We start from the raw sequence: 15,307 nt of genomic DNA on the forward strand, positions 1-15,307 counted from the left end.
ATGTGTTATGCAAAAGCCTGTGCTCTTGCCCATAACAGGTATATAGAGACAGAGCATAAGCCCGTAAGATAGGCGAGGGAAGTTGTGCTGAAATACGGGGGGCGACTGTGCCTAAGTTTCATTGGCTACAATAGTGCGCATATTCAGAGCGTGTGATGCAACGACTTGGCTGTTACTGGCAAAGTAGTAAATGTAACAAAATGATAAGAACTATTTACACTGACAGTATTTTGCAGAGGTTATGCATATGTCTTTTTTTTCATAATTTCACTCACACACAACTTCATACACATCTATGTATGTATCAAATATTTACACACGGCACAACCACCAATTAGATTTAGGCACAGTTTACCTCGTCGCACCGTCCCGCAATGGTTCCCCCGCAACTTAAAGCCCTAAACACAATGCCAGGCAACAGGCAATAAGAATAAAAATAGGCCAATCACAATCGACTATTACAAGAATAATCTATTAGGGCTTTATGCTCTGTCCCTATATTTCTATGTCCATGGGTGCGTTCCGTTTCACGCATATGCGCACATTTTTTATAGTATATGTGACATAAACTATAGATAAATGCGCGCATATGCGTGAAACGGAACGCACCCTATGTTCCGATGTTGCATCCTTATCGCACGTCGCATGATCGAGAGAGAAAGCATTAGCAGACGTGGTACGGTTAATGGTGTCCCCAATAGCTGTCTCACTCACTCTACGCTTGAATGCAGGGAATATGAGTGAGACAGCTATAGAGACACCGCGCTGTCTCTATAGGTGTCTCGCTCGCTCTAATAGCCATGTATCGCGCTTTCCTCTTTTCTCCTTAGCAGAAATGCCGATTAAGGAGGGAATCCTATCTGTCTGAAAAATAAGCTATTTTCACGAATTTTTTTTTTCGGAAACTAAGCAGACGATTGATTTCAAACTTGATAGAAATAATAATATATATTTTATTGATAAGAATCAATTTTTATAGCGTTATATGAATAATAATATAGCAAATACACAAAAAATAACGTGACGTGTTTAGGCGCGCGCCGTTTCACAGTTCCTATCCACACGGAACATAATCTCCATTAGACGTTCATAGAAGATCCATAGCTCTACCATACGTCTATCTCCATGGACGTCAAGTAGACCTCTAATGAACATCCATATTATATCCATGATAGATATCTATGTAACATCCACTATGGATGTCTATTAGAGCTAGTCTATGGAGCTTCTATGGAGATTACACGCGTAAATACTACTAGACATCTACCATGGAGCATTTAGATGGATGATTTTTAAAGATTGTATGGATGTATCTAGGAATTCATGTGGACGATTGGTAAAGATCGCATGGATGTTTCTCGCAATTTGTACTTAATCCTAGAAATAAAATAGGAGCAACAAATATGGGTAAAAGTTGTTTTTATTTATTTAATGGGAGAACAATACATGTCATACATATAAATATATATATCATATATAATCGTCAGTTTCATTTCTTCAGTTACAATATGCACAAACGTATGGCCAATATTTTCGTCGACCATCATGTTGATGCTATCCTAACGCTTCGTAAAGGTTACCAAGAATCTTTTGTGCCAATACCTTGAGAAAAAATGAGATTACAATTAGTCTCACAGAAAAATGATATAACCTGTTAATATTAGAAAATGCACAATATACATTTCAGCAGCTATGACTAAAATACATTTTACTCCTTTCTAACAATTTAAATTGCTTTAGGAATCTAAAAATTTCTAAGTTTAATTAGGAGAAAATTTTTTTTCGAAAATCGATCAATTTCTTTAGAGTTCTGGTGGCCCCCCGAGGAGTTATATCGATTTTCCTTATGACTTGAATCGATTCGAGCGGAAATGGAAGAGTTCTAGCTCGCTAAAGTGGACGATTTTGTGAAGTTGGCCCCCCCTTTTTTCAATTGCCTTTTTGACTGCTTAAAACGCCAGTACTATTTCTAAAACCGATTGAGAACTCTAGAACTCTTCGGGGGGCAACTGGAACTCTCATCATTTTTTTCAAATTTTGATAATGAGGGGCCAGCTTCACATAGGTTAATTTTAGGCTTGAATTTCTCTGGCAAAGATAAAATAATTTCATTATTCCGCAGCTTCTGTTGGAATTAGATAAATTTTCTAACTGGAATGACAAGTTGAATGTGTTTATGAGTCATATCCCGCCAACATATAGTAAAATGTCAATCGATTATTCAAAAACTACATGCACAACAATATACAAACATATTCAAGCTCTTCATAAGTATGACGTGACACAAATACAGAAGATTGTGTCACCCGTAATACTTCTAAAACCAACCACGCAATCGTTGCGTGTGTCCGATGAAGATTATGATCTACATAAGGTACTTGATACAGCTCTTTTAACATTTTGATGGCCGCACATTTTGCTCGTTGACTGTCATTTGACGCCGGTATATCTCGCGTAAGTCCTACCCTCTAACGCCGGCACTTTTTGCTTAATTTTTCCCAGTATTTTATGAAAGAACTGCACTGAACATATCTTTATAATTTAAATTTTACCATATAATAATACCAATAGCAAGTGGCAGAGCGAAATCACGTGAGCGTGACAGCGGCTGGTAACCGATGGGCTCGCGAAATCACGTATACATGGGAGTGGTCATTAAAGTGTTAAGAATAATACTGTGTAGCTCAATAAGCAAAATGTCAGCAGTGTGTCAACGGATGGACAACGAAAAACAAGCAGGACATCTGCCATACGTTCCATTTAAATAGACTTAAATAATTATAGAAGGACAGATTCTGCTCGGTTTCTTTCATTAATCTATTATCATATTCTGTTAACAGATTCTGTTGTATCTCCGCTAATAAACTGCTGAAACTCACAAAAAACGCTATGCAACATGCGATTTTGCAAGTCTGACTAGCTGGAAGCATATGCGGTAAACAAGTTTTAATTAATAATGCAATTTTCAGATTACTACAGGAAGCGTGCAAATTCATTCTGTAGAAGGTAATCACATTATGATCCTTGACAGCGATAAAGTAATAGCTGCGATTAATGGGCAACAGATTGAAGGTGCCAAAAGAACACAGTCAAATATAATAGACGATAATCCAATAATCTCTGTTGAAAGTAACCGTACTAGATCATAAATATGATTCTTCCAATAGATATATTAATTTTAACATTTTCAATCCGTTTATCCGTATATCATAGAAATATAACCCCACTTAAGATAGATAGCAATATTTTCAATCGGTTTTATAAGAGTTATACCGTATGACATATGATTTCTCAGATATATCAGGTGTAGTAAAAAGAAATCCATTATTTTTGCATGAAATTGAAGGCTTTAATTACCGTAGTTAGAATGATCCGATTTAGGTCAAATATGCGCCGTTTCGTTCGATAACTTGTTGCCATTTTGAAAGTAATTTCATTGTGCCTCTCTCATAGAAGCCCTCGTCCCTATTAGCAAAAAATTGAGACAGTCGATTTTCACAAGCTTCTCTTGAAGCGAATTTTTCACCAGCAAAATTGTTCGCCATGGAACAGATGGTAATCACTTGGTGCCAGGTCCGGACTAGGTAGGATAAGGTGGATGCATAAGAACCTCCCAACCAAGCTCCCGGAGCTTCTGGCGAGTCACTATCGATGTATGTGGCCTGGCGTTGTCCTGATGGAACACAATTCCTCTCCTATTGGCCAAAGCTGGCCGCTTCTAGGCGATTGCTTCCTTCAGACGGTCCAATTGTTGACAGTACAGTTCCGAGTTAAGAGTTTTGCCGTAGGGGAGCAGCTCATAGTAGATAATTCCCTGCCAATCCTAAACACACAGCAAAACCTTCCTGGCCGTCAATCCTGGCTTGGCCACCGTTTCCGCTGGCTCACCGCGATTCGACCACGACCGTTTTCGCTTGACGTTGTCGTAAGTGATCCACTTTTCATCACCAGTGACCAACCGCTTCAGAAATGGGTCGATTTTGTTGCGATTCAGCAGCGATTCGCAGATGGAAATTCGGTCCATGAGGTTTTTTCTCGTTAACTCGTGTGGCACCCATATATCGAGCTTCTTTTTATATCCAGCCTTATTCAAATGGTTCCAAACGGTTTTTTGTGCAATCTTTAGCTCTTGGGCAATCGAAACAGTGCTTACATGACGGTCGGACTCGACAATATCCATGATTTTATCAATATTTTCGACAATTGGTCTTCCAGTGCGTGGTGCATCTTTGACATCGAAATTACCGGAACGGAATCGACGAAACCAAAATTGCGCGTGATTGGCTGTTACAGTATCAGGACCATAAACATTATTCACATTTTCAGCCGCCTGGCTTGCGTTTTCGCCTTTATCGAAGAAAAACTGTAAAATATAGCGTATTTTCTCTTTGCTAGTGTCCATCTTTGACGTGCGCTCAAATAAAACTGAGTCAACTAATCACAAAACTGTCAGAAAAGTTTTTTTAGTACGAAATATCATCTTTCTAACGCCATCTAGTGGAACCCGATCGGACTTATACAACGCGAGATACAGATAACTAAAGCCATCTGTTGGAAAAATAATGGATTTCTTTTTACTACACCTAATATTAATTTTATATGCAAATATATTACAATTTTATATAATTACAAAGGGAAGTGCTCATGTCATACTGCTCACCGATTTTTTTTTGCTTTCAATAACTACAAAATATTTAAATTACTAGTACCGATATATGTAATAAATAAATTTTACATTCCCATTTCCTTGTAATATGATGTTTAATGAACATATCTCCTAGGTTTTTATAGGGTTAATTATATTATAATTATAATGGGTGAGTGCAAAAGTTCGTGCGGAGTTTGTAAATAAAAGTCACACAGTGATTAGGCAAACAAAAATCTTTATTCAATCAATGATATATTCTCCATCGTTTTCTATAATCTTTTCCCAACGTTCTGGCAGCATACGGATGCCTCGATCATAAAAACTGCGCGGTTTAGATTCGAAGAACGAAGAGACGCCGTTTTTTAAGGCCTCCAAAGAGTCAAAGTTTTTTCCATTTAAATAATTTTGCAATGACCGGAACAAGTGATAGTCAGATGGTGCGATATCAGGAGAATACGGTGGATGCGTTAAGACATCCCATTTCAGGCTCTTCAGTTTGCGCAGCGTCTTTTTCGAAACGTGTGGTCTGGCGTTGTCGTGATGAAAGACGACTCCCTTGCGATTTGACAAAATCGGACGTTTCTCTTTTATTTCTCGATTCAGATTGGTTAATTGGCGACAGTACTTGTCCGAATCAATCGTTTCGCCAGCGGGGAGAAGCTCGAAATAGATTATGCCCTTGCAATCCCACCAAACAGAGAGCATCACCTTCATCGGGTGCAAACTGGCCTTTGGCATTGCGTCACCATGCTCACCTGATTGTTTCCATGTCCGTTTGCGCTGAACATTGTTGTAGAGGACCCAATACATTATAATTATAGTATAATTAATTTCATAAAAAATTGGAAATTATATTCATTGAACATTAGAAGAAATTGAAATGACCAAATTCTCAATATTATTCAAACACAGTAAGTAGGAGAAGAAAATTAAAATTTCCTTGATAATAGTGAGATTTTAATTAAAGTTAGTCAAAATAATTTTCTGGTCACCGGTCTTCCCACCTTTACTGTTGTTTGCTTAATTTTTTTAAAAGAAGAACAAAACTATACCCAAAAAGCATTCTTGCCAAATTTCTCGAGAACAAATGCAGATATGAAAAAATATTTCAAGCAATGTATTATTTGTATCGGAATTCTGTATAAAAATACTTCTTTTCTCATACATTTTCCTCTTTTTTCCTTTTTTTTTTTGTAAAAATAACTTTTTGACCGGAAATGTCTGAAGGAAGATACCAGATTAATTTTACTACGTAATGCGTCACCTAAAATTCTAAAATTCTAGAAGAAAGATACGAAATTTCTGAAAATAAAGGGAATCCTACAGGAAGAAAAGATTATTACAAGAACGAATTGTTAGCGATACTCTTGGAGCGGTAGAAACAGATAATAGTCTTTCTACTCAATTTGATCTTAATGACCTGGACGATAAGTATAGATCAAATACGTTTTGATAAGGTTAGTTTAAATTCGACTTATTGTATGCAGATATAGCCAATCGCAGCCAGAATCAAAGTTTACCGGATCTCATGAACCGAATTATATGAATATGGAGACTTACAGTGGCGTGCAAAAGTTTCGAGCCATAGTGTCTTTTTAAGATACATGACAATATATTGATTTGCTCTAATAATTAATTATATAAAATAGCTGACATAACATTCTTACAAATAATAGTACAGTTACAAAATTTTGAAATTACATAGTTTCTAATTATTTAATCATATAATATTTACATGTGTTCAAAAGTATTGAGCCATACTCTTATTGTGTGACTTTATGAGCCCGGTTTATTTACGTTCCTTATGAAACTCCGTAAATATTTGCTTTAACTATTGGGAACTTGAATAAGTTCTCGCTGTTTCCCGATAGATAGTGTTATCTTAGCCTTTTTGCATCGGGCCTTTTTGCATCGGGCAATACCGCAGCCAACTTCATTGTGAAGCTCCACCATTAGGCTCGAAGTGACAGTATATGTTATTTCGCCGAAGCGTAAACAACATATTTTTTCATAGCGTTAAACATGTCGAATTTCGTGCCAAAAAAAGAGTATTCGCGGGGAATTTTACTACATTACTTTTTCAAAAAAAAATCTACAGCTGAAGCATATAAAATTCTTGTGGAGACTTACGGCGACCATGCTCTGTCGGAAACAACATGCCGTGATTGGTTTAGATGCTTCAAAAATAATGATTTTGATGTTGAAGATAAAGAACGCTCTAGCGCACCGAAAAAGTTTAAAGACGAAGAATTGGAAGCATTATTCGATGAAGATCCCATGTCAGATGCAAAATGAACTTGCACAATCATTAGGAGTTGATCACACAACAGTTGCCAAACGTTTAAAAGCATTTGGAATGATTCAAAAGCAAGCAAATTGGGTGCCGTACGAATTGAAGCCGAGAGATATCGAATGGCGTTTTTTCACGTTTGAACAGCTGCCCAACGGCAGAAAAGGAAGGAAAGGTTTTTGCATTATATCGTGACTAGCGATGAAAAGTGGATACACTACGATAACCCGAAGCATAGAAAATCGTAGGGTAAGCCCGGCCATGCATCAACATCGACGGTAAAGCCGAATATCCATGGTTCCAAGCTCATGTTCTGTATTTGGTGAGATCAGCTGGGTGTAGTATATTATGAGCTCCTCAAACCCAACGAAACCCATCACGGGAGATCGCTATCGACTATAAATTCAGTACTACAACCGCTCACTAAGCGCTAAGTGAGCTCTTGCATCTGATTAGTGTATATTTTTAAATCTAAAAGAATATACCAATCAAATGTAAAAGGTCATTGAGCGCTCAGTGAGCTCTTACATTTGATTGGTATATTCTTTTAGATTTAAAAATATACACCAATCAGATGCAAGAGCTCACTTAGCGCTCAGTGAGCGGTTGTAGTACTGAATTTACCCAATGTTCCGATGTTGCATCCTTATCGCACGTCGCACAATCGAGAGAGAAAGCATTAGCAGACGTGGTACGGTTAATGGTGTCCCCAATAGCTGTCTCACTCACTCTACGCTCGAATGCAGGGAATATGAGTGAGACAGCTATAGAGACACCGCGCTGTCTCTATAGGTGTCTCGCTCGCTCTAATAGCCATGTATCGCGCTTTCTTCTTTTCTTCTTAAGGCTATCATACACAAATGAACGTAAGCAGTAAGACGTAAGCAGTAAAGAACTGACCAATTACAATCAATTATTCTCGTAAATTTTAAAATGTCCTTAAATTTCGATTGTGATTGGTCGATTTGTTTACTGCTTACATCTTACTGCTCCCCACGATAGACTCCTCACGGAGTCAATAAAACTTTCATACCGCGCTTAAAAGCGCCTACAGGCGTCTTACTCGCCTGTTTATACGAGTAGACAATGCGAGTGAGATAGCTATAGGGTGCTTTTAAGGCAGAGATCGACGTTTGAGTCGCTTGGTAGCACGCGCCGTAGATGGCCTACAGCGCGTGCTACTAAGCGATTCAAGCGTCACACCTTTAGTTTTAAGAGATGCTGTATAGCGTCTCGTTATTATTATTGTATTTTTTTTATTACTAAAAGTCATAATAATAATATTAATAATTATAATAGTAAAATTATTATAATTTTTAATATAATTATAATAATTATATTAATAAATATAATGATTATTATTATTATTATATTATTATTATATATATATTAATATATAATAATATATCTCTCTCTGTCTCTCTCTCTCTGTCTCTCTCTCTCTCTCTCTCTCTCTCTCTCTCTCTCTCTCTCTCTCTCTCTCTCTCTCTCTCTCTCTCTCTCTCTCTCTCACCCACTCTCTTTCTCTCTACCACTCACTTCCCCCCTCACACTTTCTCGCACAATCTTTCTCTCATATCCTCTCTCTCTTACACTCTCTCTGACACAGTCACTCGACCAGTCTCTCTGTCACATTCTCTCTCTCTCTCTCTCTCTCTCTCTCTCTCTCTCTCTCTCTCTCTCTCTCTCTCTCTCTCTCTCTCACTCACACACTCTCTCTCATTCTTTCTCTCACACACTATTTTTCTTTTTCTCTCCCACACACTCTCTCTCTCTTTTTCTCTCTCATTCTCTCTCTCACACAATCTCTCTCATACTCTCTCTCTCTCACACTCTCTCCCTCCCTCTCTCTCGCACTTCCTCTCTCTCACTCTCTCTCACGCCCATCTCTCTCTCACATTCTCATTCTTTCACACACTCTCTCTCTCTCACACTCTCCTCTCCCACATTCACCTCTTTCTTACACTCTCTCCCACTCACCCCCCCCCCCTCTCATATAATAATAATATATAATAATATATAATTATAATAATATATATAATAATAATATAATATAATAATAATATAATAATAATATAATATAATAATCGGCATGTGCTAAGAAGAAAAGAGAAAAGCGCGATACATGGCTATTACAGCGAGCGAGACACGTATAGAGACAGCGCGGTGCACATAAAAAATTAATATTTTTTAATTTCGCTAGTTCACACGATAGATAGACATGTTTCGAATATATATGTAACTGCATGCTGAAGTCGATCGATCGACTTTTTTATATAAAAAAAAGGTTTTTTCTCTGGTTTCAGGAGATGCTGTATAGCGTCTCGTTATTATTACTGTAATTTTTATTATTATTCAGTTTCCTAATTTCTTTTTATATTTTCAAGAGCGGAGTCTACATTTTAAATAGCATTTAAAGGAGGATGTTGCATTTATCCCTCCCTCCTTCCCACAGTCTTTTCAGAAGTAATTAATAATTAATAATTAATTAATTATCTTGCGTTTCTGTCTCAGTCCACCGTATTTCGAGATTTTATAGAAACCGTGAAACGGCGCGCGTATAAACACGTCACGTTATTTTTTGTGTATTTGCTACATTATTATTATTCATATAACGCTATAAAAATTCATTCTTATCAATAAAATATATATTATTATTTCTATCAAGTTTGAAATCAATCGTCTGCTTAGATTCCGAAAAAAAAATTCGTGAAATAGCTTATTTTTCTGGCCTACAGACAGGATTCCCTCCTTAATCGGCATTTCTGCTAAGGAGAAAAGAGGAAAGCGCGATACATGGCTATTAGAGCGAGCGAGACACCTATAGAGACAGCGCGGTGTCTCTATAGCTGTCTCACTCATATTGCCTGCATTCAAGCATAGAGTGAATGAGACAGCTGTGGGGACACCATTAACCGTACACGTCTGGTAATGTTTTCTCTCTCGATCGTGCGACGTGCGATAAGGATGCAACATCGGAACGTCTCCCACCACTTCTCCTTCGCTTCTCTCGCGCTGTACAGTACGCCCATATGCGTATGCGTATATACTTGTCATCGCTTTCGATTGTTTTACAGGCGTATGCGACATCACCGAGGGACCATACCTGCCTCTGAGTGTACACGTTATCCCTGTTACTCTTTTATTTCCAAAATCGTTGTGATTGGCGTAGAAGGAGTGTAATAACTCTGCTCGGAACCATTATATTGAATGAATGAATGAATCGATTTTGACAGGTGTTTGTATATACTTCGTTCTGCAAATTCCTTTGTGAATCTCTCGTTCTGATGATCGCGAATCGTCATGTTTGTCAGTGGAAATTTCACGTGGATACATGCAAAATGTATTCCGCAAATATTCATGAGTCATAAGTATAAAAATGACGTACAATAAATGAGGTTATTATACTCGTTCCCGATATGTAAATAAATTCGTCATCCGACGCAATGGCATTCTCATTTCGAATTGGCACCAATTGGTGCCATGATTTTCCGAAACTTGCCAGGGAGTCGGGATTTTACTTTAACATGCATGGATCTAGAGTACGAGTGGATTGGAATCGCATAAGTACGTGGAAATTTATATACGACTCAGTGCAGAGTTTGTCCGTTCGTTTCTGAAGACCTTTTAAATGAATGCAATAAATATTGGAATAAAATGAATATGCCTGTTTCACTCCAACTTTTTGTACTAGTTCAGAGGCTTTTCGAGAAAGAACAGACTGTTTATTACTATAATTATTACCAACAAATTTCTCTTATTGCAGGTGCCATAGATATAGACAGAGTAATACGTGAAAGAGATTTCTCAACTATTGATGAGAATATCAACAATGTAATAGATTATTGTTTGGAGAGTGAATATGATGTCAAAATCTTAGATTCTAACTTTGTTAAATTATTTAGACTAGCACAATTGTCAGTGGAGTATTTATTATATTGCAAGCAATACTTAGATCACAGTGTAATAATACTGAAGGATGAATTAAGACTGAAAATAGAACAAAATGTTGGCATGAAAAAAGAAATTACTACCTTGCAAGAAACTGTAAAGAATCTGAAGGAAAAGTCGAAAGAAAAGTCTAAATTAATTGAAACCAGGATTGGTGATTCTACTGGAGAAATTCATAAGGTAAAATGCATTATTTCAATTGATTTGCATATAAAAGAGTGATATATCTTATTGATTATAAAGATTATATGATATATCTTATTGATTATAAAGATTATTGATTATAAAGAGTGATATATCTTATTGATTATAAATTATGCATTATATAATTTATAATTATATAATTATAATGCATTATAAATTACTGCAATATTTTTAACATTTAATTGTATACTTTATACCAGTGTCCGCATTGTCCGAAAACTTTTGTATCTACTCTGTTTGTAAATGCTCATGTAGCACGTCGACATTCATACATATCAGACATGTGTTTATCTACTTCTCCTGTACATGAACATTACCGAGCAGAGACTGAAAAATTACACAATGAGATAAAAACTTTGAAAGAGAGACTTAATCAGACTGAAAGAATAATAATGAATGAGTCTGATAAATTGCTGGACAATCCAGAAAGGGACTATATCAGGAATATGAAAAAAAATGAATACAATGTTACCACAACTGACAAACAAGAGCAAAGAAAGTACCAAGAAGATATCAGCAACTTAAAGGATATGTTATTTAATGAAATACGCGTATGTTGCTGTTTAAATAATTTTATTTATAATATTCACTATGAATCATGTTGTAATATTAAGTGAATTTCTTTACAGGCATTAAGAGAGAAAGAACAGAATATGAACGAGAGTATCTTAGAAGCGAACGTGAAATCTTTAATCAATCAACAAGAAAGAGAAATTGAAAGTTTGAGAAGTCAACTTCTCGAAAAAGTAAGAATAAAAATTTCTCTTGTATATTATTACTTTGTGAGAGGACGACACACACATTGCTACATCTAGCGTGTGAAATTATGTTCCAGCTGACTCCAGACATAGAAAGTATGCAAATGAAATTACAAACGCAAGAAAATTATTGGAAAGCCAAGCTGGAAGACATGGCGGCCCAACATCACAGAGATATCGAAAGATTGACCATGGAATTGAAAATGACTCAACAAACGGCTGATCGTACGAAATCCGAATATCAGTCTAAAGTGTACGACTTGGAAAGGCTGTCTATAGATCAATCAAACATGTTGGTGGAACAAGGCAAGCAATTGAACAGCCTGTCACGCGAAATTAGCAGTTCGCAGATACAAAACAACAACCACAGGGCCGGAGAAAAGGATATGGTAGGAAAATATCACGAATCACCTATATTAAAAATGAGACGCGATAACGTCATCAGCCATACCAAAGATAATGAAACTTATCGTAAGAACTCGAGCAACACAGGAAATAACGAGATAGTTATCGAAGAAATTGGTAGCGAATCCAGTCGAGAATATAGTGACAGATATATGTCTAATGAAAAAGATATCATGAAAGGCAAAGATACCAGAAGCTCGATTGCCGATCTCAGCGAGAACGCAAAGTCCAATCCGAAAAATTCGCAGAGATCAGAGACTGTTATAAAAATGAGAGACAAAGTGAAACATGATACATTGAAAGATGTAAGCGAAGCAAAAGTCCGCAAAAGTCCGAATAGAAGTTTCCATATTAAGGATTTAGAGGACTTTCCTGTGAACGTAATTAAGAAGTATAACATTGAAAGAAAAAGAATATTTCCTACCGATAATACGAAAAATAATAAGAGATCCGAATTCTCAGAGAAGCGTAGCGTAAGTTCCATGACAGAGTCCGAATCTTCATCGTCGATGTCGCAGTCGGAGTCTGACAGCGAAAACGTTACAACGAACGATGACGTCACGGTGAAGCAATACGAAGTAAAATCCATGGTGAAGTCCTCCGACGCAAGAAGAACATTGATACCGGAAGACGCGCGCACTATGCTCGACAACCGACTGAGAGATTTAGGAATTGATTCTGAATGGCAAGGTATACCTGCAGCGACGTTTAAACAAAAGATGGACATTGTGAGACATCAACAAGGTATTAACGCGAAGAAATTGCCGCATTACAATCGAATAAAGCAGAAAATACTCGAGGATGTCCTTCGAAGGATATCGGCGAGTCGTGAGGAATCTGAACAAACTATAAAGACGAAGAAGTCTCCATTACACAAGCTAGTCACTCACGTCAGATCAAAGGCTGTGAAGGCGCTTAGCAGCCATATAGACAGTGGTAATTATTATAAATTATTTTGTCATAAATTGATATATGTGAGTATATAATTACTAATGTTATCGTGCAATTATATTAATTGCTTTGAATATCTTTGAAATATCAAGAAGAAAAATTTATCCAACAGAAATTATAGGAACAATCATCTTATAGTGGTAACGCAATTTTTTCAAGATGATTCAACGGTTCTGAAAATCGGGAGTTTTTTTTTATAATTGTGTAATTATATATTAATTGTTTTGAATATTTTCGAAATATCAAAAAGAAAAATTTATCCAATAGGAATTATAGGAACAATCATCTTATGATGGTGTATTTTTTCAAGATGATTCAATAGTTCTGAAAATCTGGAATTTTTCTTTAATAAAAGAAATTCTTTTGTTAATAAAATATTATAAAAATTATATAGGAAAAATGTCACATTATAAATTATTAAATGGTTATTAAATATGATATTCAATGGTTAATATTTTAATACAAAATATATTTCATCTTTTAATAAATTTTTTTCCTTTTTAGATGAACGTGCACCAGTTCGGAAAACGGGAAACACGACGCCGTCCAAATTGCGTTTGAAGCAAAAGATCGAACTCCTTCCTAGGAAATATAAAGACGAAGAAACATTTGAGAATGCACGCAATTCCCCGTCGATAAGAAATGGGTCTGATGTTTATATTAGTTCGAAAGCAGCATCAACGCAACCAAGATTAATTGCTGATCATTATAAAAGCACAAATCGGAATATCTCCTCTGCAAGTTCCGTCGAAAGCTCACCGAAGAGTATCAAACAGATCTCGTCCATGAAGATAACCGTATCGGATAGTAACTTCCGCAAAGTAGACTCTCCGATCGGCAGGAAGCAACTGACAACATCGAAACTTTCTGAGAACAATGACTCGGACAACACGATCGCGCAGCAAGAAGAGACAATCTTGTCTCCAAAAAATAATAGAAGCGTCTTGAAAGCAACGAGTGGTTCAGTTGGCAACTTGGTCAAGAAGAAGGTCATTTTCGACTTAGAAGACGAAGAGACCAAGGCGATGACATTGGGAAATAATCCAGGAGAAAAAATCCAAGCGAGTGACAACGATTGGAGCATCCTGAACTCCTCCGAGGCGAGAAATTATGCCTTGCAGAAAGAAAAATCCATGAGCACAGGTAACATCATCCTCAAGACTTCGCAGAGTGATAAAATCGCCGAAATCTCGAAGAAGATACAAGAACAGGTGAGAGAGAAGTGTGCAAATGTTGATAAACATTTCATCGAATTGATAAGATTAAGATCGGTAGAAAATAATCGTCCCGAATATTCTTTTAGTTGACTATAGCGAGGAAGCCGCCTGTGGGCTCGGTCGAAACGATCTTCCGCTCCCACGTGAATTTGCAGAACCTGACGGATTACAACGCAAGGAATCAGCTGTTGAGCTCAACCAGTTTGCCAAACACGATTCCGGAGAGTCTTATGCAGAGTTTCACAAGCCCCGAAGCGAAAAATAACATGCTCTTTCCGCAGCCCGCCCCGCGAACTCTGAAAGATAAAGATCTCGTTGCGGCTCAGCGCGAAAATCAAATGTCCCCGTTGAAATATTCCGATTTGGACTCAGATATCGATGAGATATTACAGATGGAGTGAGCAAATTATCATATGCGATATCAATCGCACATGAAATATCTGTTCTTTTTAATTGTATTTCCGCGTTTGGTTTCTCATCCCTTTCCCTTTGAGACGCGAGTGATACATGACTGTAAGTGCGGAAAGTGTAGGAGAAAGTGCATATTGTACTTTCTGTTTCTTTTAACTGCTCTTCCTGTATTTATGATCTTTTTTTCTTTTTTTCTCCTCCAGGAAGTGTCAAACATATACCTGATAATCATGTTTTTGGTATACAAAATATAATGCAGTTCACGAGAACAGACAGCATTGTGAAAGCAGTTAGGATAGAGATTGGTTTGACCCACGTAGTGGGTCACCATTGTGACACTGAGTACTGTAGATAGAGAGAAGTGGAAAAAGAGTGCACGTGTTGTGCGTGTGTGTATCATAATTTTTACATCATGGATCGTGTGTTTACAAATAAACATGTGTAATATTTTCGTGATGAGTAAATTAATAAG

The 15,307-nt window shown here is 36.9% G+C and overlaps 1 protein-coding gene across 3 annotated transcripts; it reads left to right on the forward strand.

The window, feature by feature from the left end:
- Positions 1-9,968: 9,968 nt before the first annotated feature.
- DZIP1 (DAZ interacting zinc finger protein 1) lies at positions 9,969-15,276 on the forward strand. 3 transcript variants are annotated; one of them, XM_025306408.1, is made up of 7 exons: positions 9,969-10,056; positions 10,705-11,069; positions 11,294-11,644; positions 11,723-11,839; positions 11,929-13,192; positions 13,712-14,418; positions 14,511-15,275. In XM_025306408.1, exons 1-7 carry the CDS (start codon positions 10,020-10,022, stop codon positions 14,823-14,825), a joined length of 3,156 nt encoding a protein of 1,051 aa, XP_025162193.1. In that variant the 5' UTR covers positions 9,969-10,019; the 3' UTR covers positions 14,826-15,275. The 3 variants fall into 3 exon arrangements, with proteins under 3 accessions (XP_025162193.1, XP_011145634.2, XP_025162194.1); XM_011147332.3 differs by having other exon boundaries at positions 9,984-10,505; positions 14,511-15,276; XM_025306409.1 differs by lacking the exon at positions 9,969-10,056 and having other exon boundaries at positions 10,989-11,069; positions 11,418-11,644; positions 14,511-15,272.
- The last annotated feature ends 31 nt before the right edge of the window (positions 15,277-15,307 follow it).

Source organism: Harpegnathos saltator, unplaced genomic scaffold (genome assembly GCF_003227715.2).
Source record: "Harpegnathos saltator strain DR-91 unplaced genomic scaffold, Hsal_v8.6 scaffold779, whole genome shotgun sequence".
NCBI classification, from domain to species: domain Eukaryota; kingdom Metazoa; phylum Arthropoda; class Insecta; order Hymenoptera; family Formicidae; genus Harpegnathos; species Harpegnathos saltator.